This window comes from Lipotes vexillifer, unplaced genomic scaffold (assembly GCF_000442215.2).
Source record: "Lipotes vexillifer unplaced genomic scaffold, Lipotes_vexillifer_v1.1 scaffold590, whole genome shotgun sequence".
Taxonomy (NCBI): Eukaryota; Metazoa; Chordata; class Mammalia; order Artiodactyla; family Lipotidae; genus Lipotes; species Lipotes vexillifer.
Genome location: NW_006778358.1, coordinates 1,642,694 through 1,668,273, shown reverse-complemented (window position 1 = coordinate 1,668,273; position 25,580 = coordinate 1,642,694). Strand labels below are relative to the sequence as shown.

General features: G+C 48.0%; 1 protein-coding gene across 1 annotated transcript in view; it reads left to right on the top strand.

The window, feature by feature from the left end:
- TRIO (trio Rho guanine nucleotide exchange factor) overlaps nucleotides 1–25,580 on the top strand; it is a 245,526-nt gene that overhangs the window by 165,090 nt on the left and 54,856 nt on the right. Inside the window, exon 34 of the mRNA XM_007451615.1 lies at nucleotides 1,796–2,039. Coding sequence (XP_007451677.1) covers nucleotides 1,796–2,039 — 244 coding nt within the window. The remainder of the gene's footprint in view (nucleotides 1–1,795; nucleotides 2,040–25,580) is intronic.

Sequence of the window (25,580 nt, the reverse complement as noted above, 5' to 3'; positions counted from 1 at the left end):
CCCGGTGACGGGAACGTTGCGTCTTATACTAAGGAATGTGTGCCTAAGGTTCTTGAACAGGAGGATGGCATGTGTGAACATTTTAAGAAGGGAACTCTGGCAGCAGTGTTCAGGTGGTTTGGAAGGAAAGCCTGGATCGGGCAGGGCACTCAGGGGACCAGTGCAGAAATCCAAGTGAAGTGATTGGTGTGGGCGTGCTGAGCAAGGAAGAAGTCAGAAACACACTCTAGAATCCGACTGACCGTGTTTCAGGGGTGCAAAGGAGTGCGGTTGACTGTGATACCGTTACCCAAAAGGCAACACTGGAAGAGAAACAGATGTGAGGGTGAGTAATGAGTCACGTCCCAGACTCACTGCTCTGAAGGGATGGGGAAGCAGCAGGCCCGGGTGCCTGCTCGGAAGTGCCCAGCACGGAGGCTACGGCATGCAGCCTGAGCCTGGGGCTGCCCGGATTGGAGGGCCAGAGCGGGTGGGCCAAGGACAGGGAGTTGGTCACAAGGTTCTCCTACAGAGGGGCGCTAACGAGCACACCTGTGAGCTGTCCCCAAGGAGTGTTCGGTCTAAGGGAAGATGCACAGCAAGCGGTCGTGAGAAGGCCCTGCACCTGTTTTCCAAGCAGAGATCATGGAGTTGTCGCTCTTTACAGAGTTCCTGGGTGTGCTTCGCAGGGCCCAAGACTTAGAAGGGTTCGGACAGAAAATGGCAGTGAGCTGAGAGGAGGGGAGGAGGGAAAGGCCCTTCAGGCCAGAAGCCACGTGGCGCGTGAGGGGTCAGCCGGTGTCCACGCAGCATGTGGAGGGACGTGTTGAGGCCTGGGGCGGGGAGGGAGCCCCGGGCGGAGCTGGGGTGGGCGGTGGCAGTGTGGGGCGGGGAGGCTTGCGCTAGGGAGTATCCTGGGGGCTGGCGAGGCTCTCGAAGGGTTTTGGAGAAGGAAGGGCGTGCTCTGCCCGCGCTCCTGGATGCTGCGCTCCCTGCTCTGCGTCTCTCCTCCCGCCCCGGGGGGCACAGGCGCCGCCCCGGCCGCACCGCTCTCGCCAGGCCGGAACCGACCCCCATCTGATTCATCGCCGTATTTCGCAACAATCCCCGCAAAGGCCTACAAGCAGAATTCTTACTAGTTTGCCCTAAGTCTAAAAATGAGTGCAGTTGACCTTTAAACAGACGCAGTGCCCTGGTCCGCTCACACGTGCGTTGTTTCTCAATAAGCACATATGTGTGCTGTAAACGTATTTTCCCCTCCTCATGATCTTCTTAATAACATGTTTTTCTAGCATACTTTATTGTCAGAATACAGTGCATTGTAAAACATGTGACATACAGAATACGTGTCAGTCAACGGTTCATGTCATCGGTAAGGCTTCTGGTCGACGGTAGGCTACCAGTCGTTATGTTTGGGGGGAGTCGAAAGTTAGACGCAGATTTTTGACCGTGCAGAGGGGTCGGCGCCCCTAACCAGCGACGTTGTTCAAGAGTCACCGGTATGTGGCACTCTTTGAGAAGAGACATATGTCTCAGGCACAAAAGTAGTTGGACACTCTCATGGAAAACCATCAGATTCTGACAGTGTAACACACGGAAAATCATTATTATACCTTAGAATGTGAAAAAGTAAATGTTCGAGTGTTTCGATAGGGACGTAAATTAAGGGACAGGGAAACGGGAGAGCCCTCATTTGGCTGGTGCCCGGTGCTCTGACCCAGCTGTGGAATGGGAGCTGAGCTCCCGGCCCAGGCACCAGCCTCGCCTGCTGAGGGCCGGTGGCTTGGGCTCGCTGACCTGTCCCCTCCCTCCCCAGCTGTCCGGCGGCTGTGAGCTGACAGTGGTGATCCACGACTTCACGGCCTGTAACAGCACCGAGCTGACCATCCGCCGTGGCCAGACCGTGGAAGTCTTGGAGCGGCCCCATGACAAGCCTGACTGGTGTCTGGTGCGGACCACCGACCGGTCCCCCGCGGTGGAAGGCCTGGTCCCCTGCGGCTCCCTGTGCATCGCCCACTCCAGAAGTAGCATGGAAATGGAGGGCATCTTCAACCACAAAGGTAGGAGTTCGCGGGCGTGGATGGGAGTGACGGTCCTACTGGAAATGACACCGGTGCTTCTGTCCCCGCTTCCTGCAGCCTTATAATAGGTACGATCCCTCCTGGTCACTCGTGCCCCAGTCCGTTAGCCCTGTGTCTCCGGGCCTTCTTAATCCATCTGGAGCTGAGATGGAATAAGGATTTCACCTGTCACTCAGAAATAATGAAGCATCACCTCATTTCCCAGGACCGTGTAATAAGACAGCGGGTTAGCGAAGGACAAGGGGGCTATTGCTGGGGGCCGGTGCCATTCATAAACAGAGGAGACAGAGAAGACGCTGTCCTCCTCCAGGTGGTGTTGGAAACAGGTAGCGGAGGTGGGACCAGACTCAGCATCTTCCTAATCAGGTTTTCACATTGTGGATTCTTCATTTTGTTAGTGTTCAGTGCTAGACAGTCAAGCATGCAGGTCCTGAGAGTTTGACTTTATAGCTTGATAAAGTGTCTTGGGGCATCCCAGACTCCCCAGGTTCCCTGCCTGGAGAGGGAACGCAGCTGGATCCCCCGGTGGGGAGGCTGGCCGAGTCAGGCAGGGCTCAGTGTCAGGGGTCTGCAGCTGTGACAAGAGAGGTGGCTTTTGAAAAAAAAATGCTTTTCAACTGAAATAACAGGGTATTTGAACAAAACGGCATTTGGCACTGGGGACTCCTTTAGAGGCAGGCAACTGTAGCGAGGCCGCTTTTCCACGTGTGTCTGGATGGGTCAGTAGCGAGCTCTTTGCGGGAGTATGAGAGTCTGTTTATCCTGAATGTCCAACGTGGTTGCTGCTGGACTGATGGGGCTTGAAACGTGACCTGTCTGAATTGAGCTGGTCTGCAGGTGCAAAATACACACTGGATTGCAAGACTTACCATGAAAAAAGAATGTGTAATTATTTTATAGTCATTGCAAACTGGTACTATAACATACTTTATAGGGTGGGTTAAATAAAATGTATGATTAAAATTAATTTCACCTGTTTCTTTTTACTAAAATGATGGCTACTAGAAAATTTTAAATTACATACGCAGCTTGCACTGTGTCTGTTGGACAGTGCTGGTTTAATCTCTCATCTTACTGAGGAGCTAATTTGAGCCTTTAAGACCTTTTCAGAAACACTGAGCTATAGCTTCTAGAAAAATGCAGAGTGGGTAGAGTTTATATGCTTCAAACCGCATTAGGTCAGTCTTCGTTTTTCTGCCATGCTGGCAGATGGCCGATTCTTCCAGATCTGGGGGTTAGCGGTTGGTTTACCCTTCCTGAGAGAACTCCACTATACTCTGCATATTCCAGTTCTTTTAATTTTGGAACATTCCCGTTGCTCCCTCCGTTGGTCAGCTGTGCCGTCTTTTTTTTTTTTTTTTTTTTTAAAGTCTCATTCTCTACGAATTCCTCCTCCCATTGCCGGACCCACAGGTCGGGAATCCTGATGTGGGGCTCAGAACCTTCATTCCAGTGGGTGTACTTCTGTGGTATAATATTTCTCTGCTTTGTGAGTCACCCACCCAGCAGTAATGGGATTTGATTTTACTGTTATTACTCCCCTCCTACCATCTCACTGTGGCTTTTCCTTTGTCTTTGAATGTGGGGTATCTTTTTTGGTGAGTTCCAGTGTTTTCTTGTAGAAGATTGTGGGGGACCCCTGTTCTGTAATATCAAATCTATAAAATACTGGAAACTTTAGTTATGGTTTCTTTATTCTAAATCTAAAATGTTTTTCACAAGTAATATTCTATCTGGAAATATCTAAAGTTATTTCTTAAAAATATCAGACAATTCATTCATCTGAAGTGTTAAAGTATATTCTATTTTGGGGAAGGATTTTTTTTTTTTTTGGCAGTACGCGGGCCTCTCACTGCCGTGGCCTCTCCCGTTGCGGAGCACAGGCTCCGGACGTGCAGGCTCAGCGGCCACGGCTCACGGGCCCAGCCGCTCCGTGGCATGTGGGATCTTCCCGGACCGGGGCACGAACCCGTGTCCCCTGCATCGGCAGGCGGACTCTCAGCCACTGTGCCTGAGAGGAAGCCCCTGTGCCCTCTTTACATTCGTCCTGACGCATCCTGCAGACCATCCTCTGGCTGCTGAGGGGTTAGTCATGGCGTTGAGCTAGGTGAAGCTGCACAGGAAATAGCCGGTGACTAGCGCCCTCGGGAATTACAGGCCCGACCGCGTTCCGGATCCCTCGGGGCCTAAATGTGACTGTATCATCACCTCAGTAAGCAGCTGGAAGAATTAGGCTATGGTGTCTCCAGGGATCCAAAAAGAAAGGCAGGGAATTTCCCGATTTTGCCCCGAAGCTGAGGCATCTGCTTGCAATTGCGGGAAGCTGCCCCTGAGTGCCGGCAGCCTTGAACCTGCCGGGCTGTGGTACCGAGTTCTGAGTTCAGATAGCGGCTTGTGCTGGGTTACCCGTTGGCCCATCGCCTGGGTGTTCCCAGAGTTGCATAATGTAGTTAAGTCCTTGAGTCTGAGTTGAAAAGGAGGTACAACGTTTTTTTCAAGTTCGTCTATTAAATGCAGAGGAGCCCCGGTGAACTTAAGCTACAAATAGCGCTTGTTCTGAAAGGTTTCTTTTCACCTGTGCCTTTCCTGTGGTGTGTTCTCTACGCCCTGGTGTTGGCAACTGCAGGCTAGCCCAGCAGAAAGAACCGTGTATTTACCACACTTGCCTTTGTCCTGAAAACTTCCTACAGAGGTTGGGTTTGTGCTTGTCTTCTGGCTTAACTACCATTCTGCCCCCTGAGCCTTTTCTCTCTGACGTTCTGTGACTTTCCGGCACCTGAGACGTCACTCCTCACAAACCCTCTGCGTACTGAGAAGGTGTCTCTTCGTTGAGTAGGACCTGTTGTGAGCTAACAGTCAGTTCATAGATTGGGGCTCGGAGCCTTATGCACTGTTTTCCTCTTTTTTCCGAATTTTTGTTTTTCCTGTAGAGCAGGGAAGCTCTTGAGGTGGTCTGTTCCCGGCAGTGTTGGGACTTGGGTGGCAGATGGGGGAGGGAGGATCCTCCTTGGGCTCTTGGACAAGCCTCTGCCAGAGCCTCCTGTGCACGGTCAAGTCCAGGGGATCGGGCAGTGACCCGCGGCTCCGTCTGGAAGAGTCTTCATCGGGTAGTCGGGGCAGCAAGGGGCGAGGGTCCAGAACGAGCCCCAGGGACTGCGGGAAGGAGGCCGCCACCGCCCTCGGGAGCAGGAGGTCCCCAGGGCCTCTGCTCAGCACCACAGCGCCCCTCCTGGCTCTCGTGTGCAGAGGACCGCGGGCTGTTCACGTACCGCCGCGCGCTGGGCCGACGGGGCTGCTGCTCGACCGGCGTCTGCTGGTGCGGCGGCTCATTCGGAGTCCTTTCCGTCCGAGAGGCGGGCTGGGCCGCAGGGCCGCTGCAGGGAGGGGTCCAGTGCGGCCCCTCCTCCCGAGAAGTGGGCGCCCCGCGCCCTCCGGGCCTCCTTCGCAGGGTCGCGCGCGCGGGCCGTCTGGCCTTTCACACGCTGCAGAGCTCCGGAGCACCGGGGGTGGGGGCGTGTCGTGATGTCTCGTCCCTGGTCACTCGCTGTTGACCTCTGCTTCCTTAAATGTCTGTGATTCTTGCTGCTCTGACCTTCCAGGTGGAGGAGCACGCACGTTCGCTGATCTCTAGTCCCACAGTTTTCTCAGCCTTGGTGCCTCAATTTGCTCACAACTCCCCAATCCAAACAAACACCTTAAGTTTCCAGGTGAAAAACTTGCCTGTTGAGATTAAATGTCTGTGTATTCGGTTGTGTGTGATATTTAAGAATCGCAGTGTGGCTGTGAGGATAAACACTCAGGTCAGCCCAGAGGGGCCCGTTACGCGCTGTGAGCGCCGCCCGGGTCGCGGGCTCTCTGAGGCGTGGCTGCAGTTGGAAGTCTGCTGGACAGCGCGAGGACTTAGGACTTAGGAGCCCCGGGCTCCTTGGATCCTGCTGAGTTTCCCTGGGTGATGTCGGGGGAGGATAGAACATCACTGATTTAAACAAACAAGAAGTATAATTATACAGTTTGTTCTTCAGGAAGATATGTTTGGGTCTGAGGCTAGACTCCAGTGTGGACACGATTCAGGGGAAAGGTCCGTATGGGAGGGCAGCCGTGGAGCGGCGTCTGTCGACGGGCAGCCTTGGCGTCTGGCATCTTGCTCTCATCTTGCCCTGGCTGCCCTTCTCCCCTCTCACAGCCTCTCAGTCACAGGCGTCAGGCAGCCAGGCAGCAGCCACAGTCAGCAGAACGGGGCCTCAGCAAGTCCCTGTGCCCCTCCAGCGCGTGTGTGTGGTTCACACCACCACCGCCCACCGCAAGGGTTCTCCTGGTCTGGGGCCGGGTGAGTCTGCCGAGCAGCCACATTGAGAAGCAATGGCCCCCAAAGCCCCATGTGTGATCATTGCTTGACTGCTGATACAGGGTCACGGAATTATCTTTAGTCTTTCAGAAAATCCAAGGGATTTTTCTGTCCTACTGTCTCCACGTGGAAAGCTGTCACTGTTCTCTGTTTATTGACTTAGTCTTAGTCCCAGAAAGTAAACAGGAGTATCAGAAATGTTTATATTCCCGACGAGGCCCATTCACCACGTCCCCTTTGTGGCGCTACCCTAGACTGAGTAGGTCAGCTGTTCTCTTTCGTCACAGCCAGAACTACCATACGTGATCGTGTTTGAGAGCTTAGCTCCATGGTTCGGGGGTAACCCAGCAAGCATTGCTGGAGCAGTGCAGGGGCCCTGGATGGGCAGCAGTGCCCAGAGTTGGCGGTGAGAGGGTGGAAGATACTCAGTAAAAGTAGGATTGTCTCGGGTCAGTAACTGGGCAGAGTCGCATCCCGAGCTTCCTGTAGGAGGCATGCCTGAAGCGCGTCGTGGCAGCCTTTGGACTGTATTTGCTTTTTTTAAGGGTAAAACAATAATCTGTCATCAGTCTTAAGGAGGTCCTTCCACTGTCCTCACACCCGGATTATTGCATCTGAAAGACTGCCCGTGTGACTGTCATGGTGCCACTTGCCAATTGAGGTCTTCCACTGCCTGGCCTGGCCCAGTTGGAGTTGCGCTTTTAGCCACCACTGAATTGTTTTTTGCTAAAATTCAGCTTTAAGAGAAGACATTGCGGGGGTGAGTGACGTTTATGGTGGAGCCTTTAGAAGAGGTGATGTGTTGCACTCGCAAGGTCTGTGCTTTGTGTCAGGAGGACCCGAGTTCTGACTCCATCTCTGTCTTTGGTGACGTTGCAACCCGGGGCCTGAGGTGGGTGGCAATGGGTGGTCCCTGAGTTCCTCCCCAGCTCTGACGTTCTCAGGTTCTGTTTCTCATGAGGCCTTTCTGAATGAAGGCCAATTCCAAACCTCCCCTTTTTCCTTATGCTGACCCCTAATGAGGTGGCCACGTCGTGTGTTTGCTAGTTTGTTGATACCCACTTAGGAGGAACCTTAGCCTTAACCTCTCTTGAAGTTGTTTATAAAGTTTTTCTCTCTGGGATGGTGTGTAGGTCGGTACTTGCATTTCACTTTGAAGAAGTGAAAAACATGATTTTTTTCCCTCTGAATTCTTCATTAGAAGAACAGAGGAACAAAAACATGAGAAATAAAATCTGTTGCTTGCTAACCACTTGGGCCCCTACACCCTGGGGCTTTGACTCAGCACACCACACTTACTGAAAACGACGTTCTGGAAGTAATCCCCTGTGGTTTCCGGTTTACCACATCACCTACAGAAAAGTGGGCGCCATCAAAATCAGGTCAAAGAGAAGACCCAGGAATTATCTTTCATACATGCAGTGATACGTGATTGATATCAATGAAATGGGACGTTTTCTTTAATCCCAATGAAAACTAGGAGAGTGAGATTTTTTTGTGAGAAACTACCTGAAATGTAGGTTTTTCTCTGGGTTCCATCTTGGGCTGCCTCCTTGTCTCTCAAAACTCTCTGCCAGGGTTTTCCTATCCATCCTTCTCTCTGCCTGCATATTTGACTCTCAAATATTCAGTCACTAGACTGTCCTCCCAAGTTTTTGTGACTGGTTTCTTTCACTTAACATAATGTCTTCAAGGTTCATCCGTGTTGTAGCCTGTGTCAGAATGTCCTTCCGTTTTAAGGTTGACTCTTACTCCGCTGTATGGACAGATGACGGTTTGCTATCCACTCACCTGTCGATGGACACTGGGGTCTGCTGTCGGTAGCTGCTCTCCTCTGGTCTCTGCTCCCCGTGCATTGGGGAGGGCACCCAGACGTGGAATTGCTGGATCATGATAGTGTTGCTTTTAATTTTTGAGCATGCCTACCACATCTTGGTACCTTTATCTAAAGAGTATATTTCAAGCATATTCTCTTCCCCGTCGCCACCGCTGCCTCCTTGCCACTAAGTCTCCCAGCCTCACCTCTCCCCCTCTTCTTGCAGCCAAAACACAAATCCGGTCATACTGTGCTCCTGCTGTTCAGTGTCTTGCTGTTGGTCCCAGAATAAAATCCAGTTTCCCAACATGTGCCACAAGGCGTTGCCCCTCATGCTCGTGTGCACAGGTACACACACGATGAGTGCACACATCCCCTCTTTCTCCCCCTGGTGTGGTCGTAAAGTAATGGGGAGCGGGGGTTCTTCCTGCCTGACACTCCTGTCCCTTCTCACCAAGTAAGAAATCCTACAGGAAAAAAATGAATGGATCCAGTGAGTCTGGGGGGGGTGAGGGTGCAGTTAACAAGTATTTCAACACAAAGGCTAACTAACATCAGGGTAACCTGAGAAAGACCCCATGAGATGATGAACTCCAGGGACCACTAAAGACACACAAGGAACCTCATAGGAACTCACTGAAAGAACTTTAAAACGTCTTAGTAGGAGCGATGGGTGCAGTAATAGTGCTGAACTTATAAATGTGATGGAGGAGGTACAAGTAACACAGGCTTTAAACAGCAGGGTTGATGAGGGGCAGAGAGCCTCCTCCCACAGCCGTCATGGAGGGAAAGGACCCTGAACAGTGGCCACGAGGGCTTTAATGGAGGCCTGGGGACCGGGACTTCCCTGGTGGTCCAGTGGGTACGACTCCGCACTCCCAACACAGTGGGCCCGGGTTCGATCCCTGGTCGGGGAACTAGATCCCGCATGCATACTGCAACTAAGAGTCCACATGCCACAACTAAGGAAAGTCCGCAGGACACAACTAAAGATCCCGAGTGCCGCAACTGACACCCAGCACAGCCAAAAAAGAAAAATCGAGGCCCGTGACTTGGGGGGAAAGGGGTCTCAGCAGTGTTCACAGGCAAATAAATGAGTATGGTTCATCATAATCTGCTTTGTCCAGTTCTGTTCTGTGTTTTTTACTTTAAAGATACACACCTTACATAGATGAATCCATGGGGCCACTGCTCAGAGTTGTGAAAAATGGACATACCATTTATACCACATGCAATTTCTTAGAATGAACGAATGGATCAAGTGCCCCGGTCCCAGACCTGGAGGTTATAAACTCCACATCTGATTCTCAGGGAAACCACTGGCACGGCCACTAGGTGAGGGTAAAATTAGGGCACCCAAGTTGCAGTGCGTCTGCGCCCCTGTTGCCCCCGCTCCAGGGCTGTTCTCCTCACCTGGCCCCTTCAGCCTCCCTGGCCACGTCGGGGCCCTGTGAGGTCGTGGCTCTGCCTGCTTGCTGGGTGGCGCCCACCACTGCCCGCCCCTCAGCTCCCGTGCCCCTCAGTCCCGTGCCGTACAGGTGAGACCAGGTGACAGGACTTAGCAGAGGTTTGCAGATAGTGGAAAAGTAGGACTCAGATGGCCACTGGTGCATCGTCCCGCAGGAATCCCAGGCCCTGGCCTCACCACCTGCGTCCCCAGCCTGTGCCTGACATCTGGTTTTGGCTGACCCCTAGCTCAGGGGCACTGTAAAGCAGTTTCCCTGCTCGGAATACAAGCAGTTACTAAGATTCCTCACCCCCATCCAGACCACCTTCCCAGTTCCTGGGACAGCATCTGCTCCATGCAGCCCAGCTGGCAGAGGGACGCCCCATCCTGGGAGAGGAAGCCTGGCCTCTGTGCACGGGGCCAAGGCCTCATCCTGTGCTCTCTCCCCAGCCCCCCTGCCACCCAGAAAAGCAGCAGCTCTGCAGATGCTCAGGTGCTTCTCTACCTTTGATAGAAATCTGTGCAACCAAAAATGGAGCTCCCGGTCCCAGGCCTCTTGCATTTCCCCAAGGACATTGGGGAAAACTTGGTTTAAATTTGTTCAAACCAAATATATCATCTTTCCCAAGTCATGAAACCCTCCTCCCCAAGGATGAATCTATGTCTCCTACCACTGGTGAATGCTTATGACTCTTTAAATGACATGTATGTTTTTGGAAAACGTAAGGCATTAAAAAGGCTTTAATAATGTAAAAATTTTTAGTCAAATATTTTGTGATTCTGCTGTATTCAGACATCTGCTTAGTGCCAGATTGTCCCCGTTAATCAGAAAACACATCCACCCCCGACACACCAATGCATAGACGTTCGAACCTGTATCTGCCCACACGTTCTTTAAGAATATATATAATGGAAGATCTGTATTTTTTTTTCTTTAATTAGCTTGGAAAAGAGCACTTTTTCGTCTGTTTGAACAGCTGCTAATGTAAATCCCTGTGGGAAGAAAAACTGAGGAACAGACAGTTGCACCAAGAACAAAGACTTAGTCTCTCCCCTGAGCCCTGTGGATCCGGGGCTCGGGGATCAGCCCGAGGCCTGTGATTAAGGAGCGCTTTCCGTGCAGCATGTAATTACGGTGCCTCACAAGTGGGCCATGACTCTCTTGAGTGCTTCACGTTGGAGGTATTTTCATGCGCCAACTTTACGTGAAAGTGTTTATTAAAACAGGAAAAAACCGTGAGCAGGTATTGACGCCATCCATATTAGCTGATCACAAAAAATTATATATATAGCAAAGCCATAAACAATGAATGCGAACACCGTCTTCCCACAGCTGGTCATGACACAGTGTTCAGGGAAAGGTATGTAATCAGGGGAGAGGTGATCCCCAGGGAGAATTGAAACGTGTCTTGTTCAGGGTGACTCGGGGCCAGGCAGGGTGTCTGCTTCCTGCCTCTCTGTGGACTCGACGGTTTTCACTGCCTCCTTTCTGACACGTACGCATACCAGACTTCACGATTTGTTAGACAAACTGGGGTTTCTCTTTTAAATTCACTGTAATTAGCGCCTGCAGAAGCTGTGAAAAATTACAGGGAGATGATGTGTTTGGCAAGAGGTTTGTTGCGGTCCGGGAGCCACACGCCTGGAGTCAAGTTCCCCGGTAAATGCGACCCGTGTCCCAACCAAGGACACCTGAGAATCACCAACACCAGTGAAAAATTACAGGGAGATGATGTGTTTGGCAAGAGGTTTGTTGCGGTCCGGGAGCCACACGCCTGGAGTCAAGTTCCCCGGTAAATGCGACCCGTGTCCCAACCAAGGACACCTGAGAATCACCAACACCAAGTAGAAAGATTAGCAAAGGATTTATACAAGTACAAGTATAGAAGCTTACACAAACTGTCCGGACAGGGTCCCACTCGGAGAGAAGTGAGTGAGACCCCGACTAACAGTTGGGCGAGGCTTTTATACCCTTCACAGGGCGGGAAGTCCCGAAGGCGGGAGGGAGCTGTTTAATTTTGAATCAGCCAATCAGGAACCTGGTTCTTCCCACCCCAAGCAAGCAAGCAGGTTTGCTTACAGAAGCCAAAATGTGCTGTTAGCCCTGAAGCTATTCTTCTGTTTCTTTCGTCACAGGTTGTTCAGTGGTACAGTGCGCTGGTTTTCTTAAGTATTTTGGAAATGAATAAATGCTGTACCTGGAGGGGATGTTCATGTATGTTTCAGTCAGAGTCAGTTGGCACTTGTTTCCTGGTAGTATTTACTAGATCGTGGTTCTGAGGACACCTGATAAAACTGCACCTAAGCACCCACGGGCAAGTGTGTGTGCCAGAAAAACTAAAGTGTGTTTGGCTTTGGCTTTTACGTTCCTTTCTCTGTTCGGAGAAATGTGAGATGATTTTGTGATGATTTTGTGTGCCTAGAGCTTACTTTCCCATCAGCAGTCAGAATTTTGAAAGATTTGACTGTAGGTCCTAGTAGCTGAGCTGCAAACGGCAAGGAGAAGGGAAAATGCCTTCAGAGATCCTGGCTGATTCTGAAGCAGCACGCCCTGAAAGCTTTAGAATCACGTGTCCCTGGTCAAATCTGATGGAAGCCGTGGTACCTAGTCCCAGAAAAACGAACATCGGTACAAAACTTTTACATACGATTTCAGCGACGCCACATTCAGAGCTTCTTTTCTAAAGAAGGGAAGAAATACCAAATTTTAAAACTTATTTTTAGATGTTTCACGTGGTTCAAAAATAAAACTGAAAAGGTATAAGCTGAGAAGTCTGGTTCCCACAGTCCCACTGGCCATGTATAGATCACCATTTTTATTCATTCCCAACTTCTGCATCTGGCACTGGGTTAGGCACAGATAAGCATGTATTCATTCCTCCTTCCGTTTTCCTACATAAAAGGTAGCGTATTTTGCCCCGGCTTTGTCACTCAGCCATACCTTTTAGGAATGACTTTAGTACATGGAGAGATGCGTGCCTCTTCCTTTCTCACGGACAGGAGAGCTCCCCATGTGCACGTGGCTTAGGTTAGTGCCTAGTACAAGGCTGAGCACCCCAGGTCGCTTCTGGCCTGCTGCTGTTATAAAGAGGGTCACAGAGGATCACTGTGCGTATGTGTCTTTTCCTTCACATGCGAGCTTGTCTATACAACGGAATTCTACAAGTGGGATTGGTGGGTTGAAGGGTAAATGCATTCATGGAAAACAGACTTTTGAAGAAGAGTCACCTGCATCATAAATTAATCACATCAGGAAAAAAGTCACAGTAAACGTGCTATTTAATGACATTTGCTTTTACATATTTTTTATTCTTGATCAGAGTCGCGATATTTGCACTGTACCGAACCCCTTGAGCTCTGTAATTTCATCTTACCCACCTAGGGGGAAAAAAAAAAAAAACTATCCGCTTTGAGTGAGAGTACTCTTTAAAATCATTCACGTAAATGACATCAAAAGTTTCCGTGTGACTCCTGTGAGATGAGATTTTGGACGTTTCCCCACAGAGCTCTGCACAGGAGCGTGCAATATTAATGCAAATAATGTTTCACCAGTGTCTGCGTTTGACTGCAGATTCAGTCAAAGAGGTGCAAATTAGGGGTTTGACACTAAATGTAGAGTGGTCGTAGTTTCCAGAGAATGGGTAACCTCCCATGGTGTGTGTCTAAAAATAGCTTTTTGTGACACTTCTGTTTTGCTTTCCGCCTGAGCCAGGCTGCCTCTGAATCCAGGCCACCCGTCACCTGTGAGACACACATTCCGGAGACAGTGCTGTCCGTGCTTGTCACGGGCTTTGAAGTCTCCATATAATCTCTGTGCTTTCTGAAGGCTTCACTTTCCAATCACGAACATTTCATAGTGAATCTTGAAACTGGCTGTTGTTAAAACCCTCCGCAGTGTAACTTTTTTCTTTCTTTACCGACACTCTGAAAAGATCTTGGAGGGAAGAGAAGAGTGTGGGAGGCTGGGGGTCAGTCAGAGGGTTCGAGAGGTTGACCTTTGAACTCTCACCCCCAACCCAGCTCTGTCTAGAAGAAGGGTCCTGCCCCCTTCCTGGTGCTCTCTGGACAGAGCGGGGCTGCCCTGGAATCTTCTGACATGCTTTGGTGCTTGGGCCTTCAAGGCGCATGGTAGCGTGGTCTGACCAGCGGTGGCTGGGATGCTTTGGACAGCTTGGTCGTTCCACGTGGCCAGCTATTCAAGGGGGTCGTCATTTTCCCAAAAGTCTTCTGACCAACCTCAGGACAGGGGACCCAGCGTGTTTGTTGTCTGAGGGCCCTCTCAGACATTCGAGAAGACAGTAAATAGGCTCATTCACCTGGGCTGCCTTGCAAGGCAGCTCTGGAATTCCGTATTCTTTTCCCTGTGTATTCAGTTGCATCCTTTTCCTCCCCCACACCTTCTCCTGGGTCTGTAGAACTTTGAATTTACTAGAAGGAAAGAATATTAAGTTCTGTTCTTAGAGATAGATTAGCTTCCGTCTCAAAAATAATGGGACCATTTCAGTCCCAGATTATGGAGCAGATTGTTATCAGATGGGGGCAGAGGCTGCATTAGTCATCCCGGGGTGCCATAACAAAAACCACAGAGTGCATGGCTTAAACAACAGACGTTTACTTTTTCATAGTCCTGGATGCTCGAGGTCCAAGGTGAAGGTGTGGGCAAGGTTGGTTTCTTCTGTGGGCTCTCTCGTTGGCTTGCAGACAGCCACCTTCTTGCTTGTCCTCACATGATCCTCCCTGTGTGTATACCCGATGGCAGTGTATACTATTATCATCCCTGTGTTATGTTAGGGAAGTGGAGGCACAGAGAAATTAACTTGACCAAGCTTAGTAGGTGATGGAAAATGGGGTTTTAAAAGCAGCGGTCAGCCTTCAGGGCTCAAGTTCTTAACCCCTGTGTGTCCTGCTCTCCGTACAAGCTGGAAGGAGCCTTTGGTCCCGGAGGGAAGCTGTAGCCTCTAGAGACAGACTCAGTTGCCCAAGGCCAGGCAGTATTGGTGGAAGAGCTGATTCCGGAAGCCGGTCTCCCAGGCCCGCTGCTCTCGAGGCCATTTGCCTTCCGTGGGCTGTGGGCATTCCCAAAACTACCCCACCACCACCCCCAGCCGTCGATTTTCTCTGAGAAGGATCCATTTTCAACCTTCTGGTTTCACTTAGGATACGATAATTCTAATTGCTTTCCACCACCCGAAGAAGCCACCTTGATGGAAATCTGTCCTTTTTCCTTCTCTTTAGGTCCCTTCCCTCCTCTCCCTCCTCTGTGAGTCAAGCACAGAACTTGACCCTCAGGGGGCTTGTTGTGAGTCAGTGAGTGGAAGAACCAGTAGCAAGATGGAAAATGAATTTTTTTATCAATTTGCATCCAGGAGTAAAATTTTTCTGCTCCCTCCCTGCCTAAAAAAATAAAAGTCTGCCACTTGGCCTTCCTTGGAAGAGCTGGAGAGATAAGTAAGCTTCCTGTCGGGGCTTCCCATTCACCCTGACCCCTCCCTAGGTGCTCCTATGGCCTGTGTCCTCGCTCTCCGATGCTTCACAGAATTGGGACATGAAAGGCGCGTATTGGCTGCCAGGAGTTGGCGACATTGCTCTAATTTTTTGAACACTATTGTTTTTGTTAGTTTTTTAGGGAACGTTCTTGTGGGGTTACCATCTCATATTGCCATTCTGCAAATAATCCACATGCTGATGCAAACAGAGAAGGTCACATAGTGAGTTAAAGTGGGAAAGAGGAGTCCTTGAATGTTGGTTTTGTTCAAGTAAGAGAAAAACTCCCACCGTTTGTGAAAAGATAGTTAAGTAAAGCAGTGAAAAGGAGCCTATCGAATTTTTGGCACCCAGATGAAGAGTTTGAATGCCTCAATAAAGGTGCTTTTGTGGACTGGCAACTGCGCTAGAAAGCGGCAGGAAATAATGTGCTGAATGGGGCCCTCAGATGCAGGACTCAGTCGTCCTGTCCCCTCCCTCCAGAGCGGGAGGTGTTATCTGCGGGTTAAGAGACCGGACAAAACGTCCTCCGAACAGGAGTATCTTTGTGCGTGGAACCTGAGAAACTCGATCCCGGCTGCGCAGCTGTGCAGAGGCCAGCGCTGTGGACTCGCTGGACAGAAAGGAAATGCCGGGAAGGGAGGAAACCAGGGCCGGGGAGGCAGGATGGGAAGCAGCCACATGAAGCAGTGGGATGCTCCGATGCTCCAGCTGCAGTGCTGCCTGCTTCTACTAATAGTGGAGGTTTCAGGACTGGATAGAAGATAAGACTACTGAAAACTTAGCCAGAATTGTCTGTAGTGTTTCAGGTCTCAAGAAAACACTATTAATTTTTAGAGGAAATTATAAATAATATTCCTCATAGTTGTGTTATTTGAGTTTCCATCTCAAAATGTAGCTGCTGTTGTTTTACGGATCCCATCTTTGGCTTTTAAGATTTCGAAGACCTTTTCATCCTACATTAGTTATTAATGTTTGTTCCCTCTTCAAAATTAATGTTTGTTCCCTCTTCAAAAAGCACCATAATCTTAATAGAAAGACTTAGGTCCTTTGGTTCATCTGAATTTTAGTTTTACAAATAGCTTTAAGTAGATTTTTAGTTCTGATTTTAATAAAGCACCCTTTATATATGGATCTATTTTATTGGTGTGAGTTTTGGAATTTTTTTTTTTTTTTTTGAGACGACCTTTGACAAAAAATGACCTTGTCTCATTTTTTTCTGGACAATAACGGGCACTTGAAATTTGAAGTTCTCATTTTAAATATTTGAGGATTAATTATCACAAGAGAAGCTTACCTGAAAAGTGATTTGGGTGGCGGGGGCATTGATTTTGACCAAAATTTCTTGTCAACCAATTTAAATAAAAATACCTTTATTGTCATGAGAATGAGATTGGCTCTTATAATTTTATGCACAGTTATGCAAAGGATGATTTTGTATTTCTTCAGTAGATTTTTTTTCAGTAAATCAAAGATCCCTTTGTTCACAGGTGATCAGTTTGCCTAACAGGGTTGTTGTTGTTGTTTTTTTAATAAATTTATTTATTTATTTATTTTTATTCATTTATTTTTGGCTGTGCTGGGTCTTCCTTGTGGTGCGCGGGATTCTTCTTGAGGTGGCTTCTCTTGTTGCGGAGCACGGGCTCTAGGTGTGCGGGCTTCAGTAGTTGTGGCACATGGGCTTCAGTAGTTGTGGCACGTGGGCTTCAGTAGTTGTGGCTCGCGGGCTCTACAGCGCAGTCTCGGTAGTCGTGGCACATGGGCTTAGTTGCCCCGTGGCATGTGGGATCTTCCCTGACCAGGGCTCGAACCCGTGTCCCCTTCATTGGCAGGCGGATTCTTAACCTCTCGCCACCAGGGAAGGCCCCCCTAATAGGGGTTTTTTTCCCCCACAGACGTTCTCTGACTTCGCCTATTTCTCTGGTAACTTTTTTCACACTCAATTTCTTTAGCTGTTTGCGTATCTATAACAACATTCAATTTTTTATTTTTAAAAACTTTTCATTTTGAGATTTTCTTTTCCCCCCTTAATTTTTATTTATTTATTTTTGTTTTGGCTGCGGCCCATCTTAGTTGCAGCACGCGGGGTCTTCGTAGAGGCATGCAGGATGTTTCATTGTGGTGCGTGGGCTTCTTTCTAGTGGTGGCATGCGGGTTTTCTCTCTTCTATTTGTGATGCGCAGGCTCCAGGGCGCATGGGCTCTGTAGTGTGCAGCGTGCGGGCTCTCTAGTTGAGGCGCGTGAGCTCGGTAATTGTGGCCAGTGGGCTTAGTTGCCCCGCGGCCTGTGGGATCTTAGTTCCCCCACCAGGGATCGAACCCGTGTCCCCTGCATTGGAAGGCAGATTCTGAACCACTGGACCACCAGGGAAGTCCTGAGATCATTTTAGACTTGGGGAAAAGTTGTGGAACTAGTATTGAGAATTCCTGTACCCCTTTACCTGGCTCCCCTGATGTGACGTGTCACATGACCGTGGTTCAGTGACCAAAACTAGGAATCCAGCCTAGTTAACCGGGCCACAGACCTGATTTTGGATTTTGCTCTAATGTCTCTTTTTGGCTCAGGATCCAGGACCCATGTCGTATTTAGTTTTCTCCAATCTGTGGTAGTTCCTCCACCTTCTTTGGTTTTTCATGAACTTGACACTTTTGAGGTATTAGTCATCCCTTATTTTGTAAGATGTCCCCCAGGTAGGGTTTATCTGATGTTTTCTCATGAGTAAATGGAGCTTACGCATTTTTGGCAAGAACACCACAAAAATGATGCTGTGCCCCACTCGGTGCATCCTACTGAGGGTGCAGGAGGACCCAGACGTGTCTCCTTGCTGGTGCTGGTGACCTCGGTCACCTGGATAAAGTGATATCTGCATATTTCTCCACTATGAGGTCACAGTTTTTCTCTTTGTAGTTAACAGATACCTTGTGGGAGACATTTTGAAACAGAATATTCTGTTTCTCCTCTTGCCTTTACCCACTCGTTTCCATCCATCAGTGGGTCTTGCCCACAGCAATAATTACTGTGGAGTTTGCCTACTGGTGATTTTCTGTTTTCCTCATTCCTGTTAAATTTATTCATTAGAATTCTGTCAGGAAGAGTGCTTCCCCTGCCTCATTTATTTATTCAGTTATTTATATTGGTACAGAGTCATGGATATTTATTTTATTCTATGAGTCATTATCCAATACTGTCATTACTTATTTTGTTGCTCAAATTATTCCAGCTTTGGCCGTTAGGAGCTCCTTCAGGTTGGTTTCTGTGTACTCTGGACACATCGCATCATTTTTGGAGCGCTTCCTTGCTTTCTGGCAATGCACGGTGCTCCTGGCTCCTCTTGTGTTTTCCTTGCTGCAGTGCTGGATCAACTGTTTCTTTTAGGTCTTCTCAGCAGACATGTATGTGCACCTACCCATGTGTGCACACATGTCTGTAGACATGTTCCGTCTCTCTCTCTCTCTCTCTCTCTCTCTCTCTCTCTCTCTCCATATATGTATGTGTGTGTGTAGACATAAAGAAACATAACTTTCATATCACGCTGAAACCTCTGACCTCTGTCGAACAGCACAGCATTCATTCTGCCTCTCCTTACTTGGAACCATTTTCTCTGACAGTGAGAGAGACCTGCATCTCATTATCCAAAATATGTTTACTTATTTCTTCAATCCTAGTCCAGAAGCCCATTTTTTTTTTCCTCTTTGGAAATTAAATATTTTCTTTACCTAAAATGACTTGGCTTTGAAAGACTCAACTCTACCTTTTCTCACTGCCAACCCATGACAGGAACTTATGATTCTTGTTGTCTTTGGTTTTACAGGATACAATCAAAATACTGTTTTTCAACGTCGCTTAGTAAGCTCTTTTCTTCCCCACCCTCTGCAGTGTGGCTATGTTTTTCCCTGGCAATGCAACTAGGTTCATTTGCTACTGTGTTTACCTTGCATTTGGAGGACACACCCCAATCCTCATTGATCTTAATTACTTCTTTGGGAGTGTGTAAAACATAACCATGGTTCCAAGAGTCAACATCCCCGGTTTTCTGACATACAGATACGTCTTATTGTTTCTTCCCAGAACCCCTTGCTGTTGAGCCTTACAGAGAATCACTGGGTTAATGCTTTGAAAAGCTCTGTCTTTGGCAGTGCATCTTCTGTTTCCTTTGTGACGCTTTTAATTATATGTCTAGCCATCAAATGAAAGCAGCAAAAATACCTAAGAAGCCAGAATTTCTTGTTTTCATTTACAAAGTCCACTTTTTAATTTCTACATTGCGTATCTCCTCTTTTGCCACATGCCTAGAATGTTCTTTTTTAACCCACCCCATTTAGTCAGTTTTCATGTCTGTCTGCCTTCTTTGCAAAGCTCACCTCCATCTGTCCTACACTGAGCTCACTGTTCCGTTCCACTCCTGGGTCTCACACTGTTGTCATGGTTTCCTGACCACCTTTCCTACCTGCTAGCTCACACTCACACTGCAGAGAGACTCATTCTGTGCTGGAACTTTAGCCTCACTCCACCCATTCTGGAGCTTCCCAGTCTCTTCCTTTCTGGTCACTGGCACATTATCGCCTCTTTTACAGCCAGTCACCTGAATTCCCCAGCCTCTGTTCCCACCACCTGCTCCCTCCCACCCTCAGGGCCACGGTTCCCACAGGCTTTGCCCCCCAGGTCAGCTGAGGTCACCCATGGGTCTTTCTCACCTGAACTTGGTTCATACTCTTAGAGTCCCGGTCATACCACCGAGGTAGAAACACACCTTAGAGGCAGAACTGATTTCCAGGAAGCATTTGCCAATTGTTTGGACTTTCTTCCTTTTCCTCAATCCTCTCCCATCCCTTTCACTTATTCACATCAGCACTTCTGTTGGTTCCATGTTTGTCTGTCCAGCGGTTAGATTATCACCACTTCCAGGTGAGGGCCATGTGGTACCATTAGTTGACATAATTTATCTTTACTACTTTTTTCAAAATTACATAGTAAACACTCTGCAATCTCACACTTCCATGAATAGAAGGAAGGAGGAGATGGAAAAAGCTTCCTTCCTTCCTTCCTGCCTTCCTTCCTTCCTTTACTCCTGCTGTGCTACATTTCTCTGACAGATGTGAACTTGAAATTTGAAGAGAGCAGTCACTGAGGAAATTTCTCATATATCTTAGCCAAAATTATTTTATTCATTTTTAAGCATCATTCCCTGCCTCTTGAGTAGAGAACCTATAATTACACATAAAGTAATTAATTTCCCTGACAGCTCTTTTTTTGTTGTTTTTTAATTAATGGCCCTCGCTTGGCAGTCTGTATTTTTGGAAAGGGACAAAGTAAAATATTTAATAAAGGTTGTAGCAAATGAAACCCTAGAATGTCAGTTAACTTGATTTCCTTTAGGACATAATTTTTACTGCTTTTTTTGCCAACGAGAGAGGGTTATTTATTCGGTAATAAAGTGTTCTTTTCTTGCATAAAAAGTGCTCTGTGCAGAATTCCGCCTCTTGCTTGGTCCTGGCATAAGTATGCCATCTGGATCTATCACGGGACCATTTATAAGGAAAAACAACCTTATGCTTTGTTTCTGGTCTTTTAAGAAGAATATGAGGCCTAATGTGGGCCTATAAATGACAGACCCCACTTTGTAGCAGTTTGTTTTAGGGAGGTATTACAGTGCCGGGGACAGCTTTCTTTGGGCGCCCTGGATTTATTCTCTTCTTTTCCTTTTTTAAATAGTTCTTAATTGTCCTAAAATGAGAAGGAAACTATTCAATAATCCCCCCTTGGAAAATGTTTGGGTAACTGAGGGCCATATTACAGTTTTAGATATGTAAAGAATATTCCAGGTGACTGCCTCACAGCAGGAGCTGGGCCTTGAAAGTAGAGGTTGGAGAGCACTGAGTGCTTCTCCAATTAATGAGAAACAGGAGAGGGAGTGCATCCACTTAGCGCAGAAGTTGAAAAGTCAGACTTGGTGATTGTTAAACAATGGATATTCCCCTAAGAAGCCATTGTGCTGTGTGAGACGGGGAGAAAACACATGTAAACTTTCATAGAGAGAGTGAGAATTTCTGTAGGCTAAATATCCAGTTTCTGAAAAGGACAAAAATAAGCTTTTAAGATGCTTTACTAAGAACGCCTTTACAGATCACAAGTAAGGATATTTATTTTCACTCGTACGGCTGCTTTTTGTAAGGAAGGGTGAAGATATGTTTTTAATAAGCGAGGAGCGGCATTGCAGTTCAGTGATGTAACCAGTTGGCTGTAGGCCGAATTACATTTCTTTTTGATATCAAGTCACATCAGGAGGCACTGTGTTTGTTGTGTGTCTCAGAGAAGCCCTCCATCCAAAGGCACACAAAGCCCAAGTCAGAGAGCCCAGTGAGGGGAGGGCAGCTGGCACTTGACATCTCCCTGAGTCAGGAAGTCGCAGCTCTGGCTCTGGCTCGAGTAGGAGAGGAGAAACATCTGGCTCCCAGCGCGCCTGCAGAATTTCCTTGAGCTCCGATTAGAGTGACTGTGGTAGAAAGCAATCCCCGGCGGCGTCTGGCTCTTCCCACATGTGAAGCCCACTGCAAGGCAGTGCTGGGCCGCCAGGCAGAGGGAGCGGTCCCTCACGCCTGCGTCTGAGTGCCCGGGGCACTGGCGCCTGGTTCGCTGCCCCCAGGGTCGCTCTGGCTGCCTGGAGGCATAGGGAGGGTCAGAGTGCTGAGCCTTTAGGCTCGGGTCAGCCCAGCCGCACCATGCCAAACGGAATTAAGCCAGTTGATCCACTGGACTCACTTTCGGCCGTCAGCACAGCCTACCGCAGCGGCGGGCAGCCCGGCACCTGCAAGTACTGGATCCTGGACCTAGGTACACACCTCCCTGCAGCCCCAGCTGCTCTCCACAGGCTGTGTTCTTCCAGGCAGCTGCCGCAGTGTTGGTGGTGGGCTTGAAAACAGAAAGGGTCTGTGCTTGACCGCCGGGATGCGTTATCTGCCCACCGCCTTGTAAGAGGGACTGCACGGGGAGGTTTTGCGGGGGACCTCTAGCAAGGGGATGAGAAACGGGAACTGGGCTCTGTGCAGTGATGTGTTGATTGATTGCCTTGTTGTAAGTTATTCTTAATATCTGGGGATTGCTTTGATTATCCCTTTTTTCTTGTAAATGGCATAAAACAGTCTAAAGTAATCTATGCTACAAATTGCTTTCTTGTGGTCCTATGTCTGTTTCAGGTTTAATTTTGTTTAGGGTTTTTCAGACTGTTCAGGTGTCCTGCATGTATATTTAGATTCTCTGTTCCCTTCTCTTAAGAACTGCAGCCATATAATAAGTTAATAGAAAGTTATACGCGGGGAGCGGGTCTCCCAATAACCATCAGTCTATTTCAGGGGAGTGTGTGGGCCAGGCTGCGGTTTGTACACAGAACTGGAGTCAAGCCGACAAAACATGATTCCTGCGAAGGTCATTTGAGAAGTAGATAGATTCCACTTTGAGGAAAAGGCAATAGGATACAAAAGAGTGAAGCCAGGGAAGAAGTTAGGTCTGTGGGTCACAGAGAGCCCCTGCCCTGCAACGCTCCAGAGGAGGCTAACTTTCCAGCCATAGCCTTTGACATCTATCCAGACTGTACAGCCATGGAAAGGAATTTCTCACAGGCTGTGTCCTGCATACCAGCCGGGATGGCTTCTACCAGAATGTTGGTGCTGGCCTGGTGTGCGTTTAATGTTCGGCTTCACTCTCCCCCGCCGCTGTTATTCACATGTGCACTTAGAAGTGGGCAGCAAGCAGGAGAGAGCCCAGGGGACCTGGCGAGACCTTTGGGGCACTTCAGTGTACTGTGAGCTCAGTGGACAAGGTGGAGGCGGAGGGACCCACCAAAGAAGGGGGGATCTGAGGAAGAGGGAGGCGCAGAAATGTGCTTTGAGCATCTGAAGGCGACATGGCACTGCTTACATGTTTGTGCATGAAATGCCAGAGGAAAACAACCAAATCTCTTTGATTAACGGGCCCCAAAGGAGCCCCAAAGGAGGTGTTGGCTATGTGAATATCGACTTTGTTGGTGTGAACGTGGGCTTTGATAATATTCCTCGTACTTTTTTGTTCACAAAGCTATCAAAGCATTTTTAAGTCACTGATCATAACTTTTGTCATATTTATGTTAATTAAATTGTTCGAGAATGACCTCCTTTTCTGGAGGGGTCCAAGCTGGGCGGGTCCATTGGTGATACTGTGCACTGGGAATCTGCACTGGGGGTGGAAGTAGATGATCTGTAAGATCTCTTTATTGAAAATAATAACGTCTGTGCAGTGTGAAAAGAACAATCGATAATGTCAAAAGTCAGATTTAAAAAGTCTCAGTCACCCAGTAACTCTGGGACTCGAGTGAGTGACCTTCTCTCTCTCTGAACTTCACTTCTTTGTGTGCAAAATGGGAAAAGCAACAGAGCACCCCTCTCAGTGGATCATAAACATCCCCAAAGTGTAGACCAACATATTTTAATCAACAATTTTGCTAAGATTTTAGGAAGACATGGCATTCTTCTTACAGAGGGGATTTTGAATCCTAGCAGCATTTTAGGTCCTTAGGAATTCTTCCGAAGAGACATGATTAAACTAACTTTTTACATACAGGAGGATCATTATGCTGTTGTAGTTTGGGTTTCCCCTGGATATATTTTTGTCCTGGTAATTCTCAGACTATAATGGAAACTCGAGGTGATGTTATCCGAGCTGTCACACAAAAGTTTTAAGCTAACACAAATTTGGAAAGAAATAGATGTCCACTGGAATTTTCATGGGGAAAAAAAAAAAATAATCTCTTCACAGTAAAGACTAGAAGAGGAAAGCAAAACTCTACTTTGATTTTTTTTTTTTTTTCCCCTAGAGAAATATGACTGTCCATCTCTTTATAAACCTTCATAGTAATTCCTAGGCAATTTCCTGAATGCCATGTTATATCACAGTGATATTTTAACACATTCTGATTCCACTCATTCAGCTGATTATGGGGACATACATATGTATCAGACTGGGAAATGAAAAATGGTGATTGTGAGTAATATTCAAGAAATGAATCCCAAAGTAACTTTAAAATACCCAGCAAATCATAGAGAGTGATTGCAAAGCCTTTTTTATACCCACCAGCAATCTGGGAGTTCATTTATTGGAGTACGTTGGGAAAAGGCAGTTTTTCTGCTTTCTGACGTATGCAGTGGGGCATTCTTGTCCAAATATGAATTCGTCTCGCTTGGAATTTTATTTGCAGATGTTGCCATTTCCAGTCACTCACACAGCCATGAGCCCTGAGACTTTTACTGCCAAGCTGTTGTTAGGAAAAGGTCTTAAGAGAAGGTGAGGTCAAGAAGAACGATAAATTACCTTTTAAGAGGGTTCCAGTGGGAGAGCCCATTTATACTGATAAGATAGTGGGACTGTTGAGTTGGTTCTCATTCTGAAATAAGCATGCCCGTTAATAGGACACATGGAATCTATTCCAGTGCTGGACAAACATACAGTGGTGATCCTCCTTAATGTTAAACAGACCCCTGTACATGGGGAGCTGTGTGCCTCAGCATTCTTCTGGAGCTCTCTGCAAGTCGTCTTTGTTCTTTCTCGACGAGGAGTGCGGATTCTCACCAATGCAGTTTTTGTTTTTGTAAATTAAAGGGCAGACCTTTCAAAGACTAAATATAGGAATGTGAAACTTGTTCTAGAAGTATGCAGGTGGTTAGCAGCAGTGCCCACTTCACGTCAAGGAGCCAGTGCACAGGCCATCAGTCTCCTGTGAGTGAGCGAAACCACAGAAGCACTCGGCATGATACTGTCTTGTTCCCACGATGAAGACTGACTGTTGCATGCAAGTACTGTGCAAACTAAATTCTATCCTAAATCTTTTTTGCTCTTTAAGTTTTTTTTGTTTTTTTTTTTTTTTGGTGGTACGCGGGCCTCTCACCACTGTGGCCCCTCCCGTTGCGGAGCACAGCCTCCAGACGCGCAGGCTCAGCGGCCATGGCTCACGGGCCCAGCCGCTCCGCGGCATGTGGGATCTTCCCAGACCGGGGCACGAACCCGTGTCCCCTGCATCGGCAGGCGGACTCTCAACCACTGCGCCACCAGGGAAGCCCCTTAAGTATTTTTAAATGAATCCGAGTTTAAGGCATGGTATGCATGGTAATGGGAGTAGTGTGTGACTGTGCATAGCAGACTGCCATTGCTCCTGTCTGGGCAGCCCCTCTGCCGGAGTGAGCCAGGTCCTTGCTAATCTTGCTCAACTGCAGTCTCCTTGCCTGGAAAATTTTTTTAAAAAGGAAGCTTGCTGCTGCTATGGTTATTATGCTCTTCAAAAACTACATTAAAGGTTATTTTTTTTATTTTAGGCAAACCACAATTATAAAATAATTTTAATTAGTTTTCTCACTTTTCACTAATCAAAGATGTATTTGTTACTCTGAGCTTATGATGACAAGT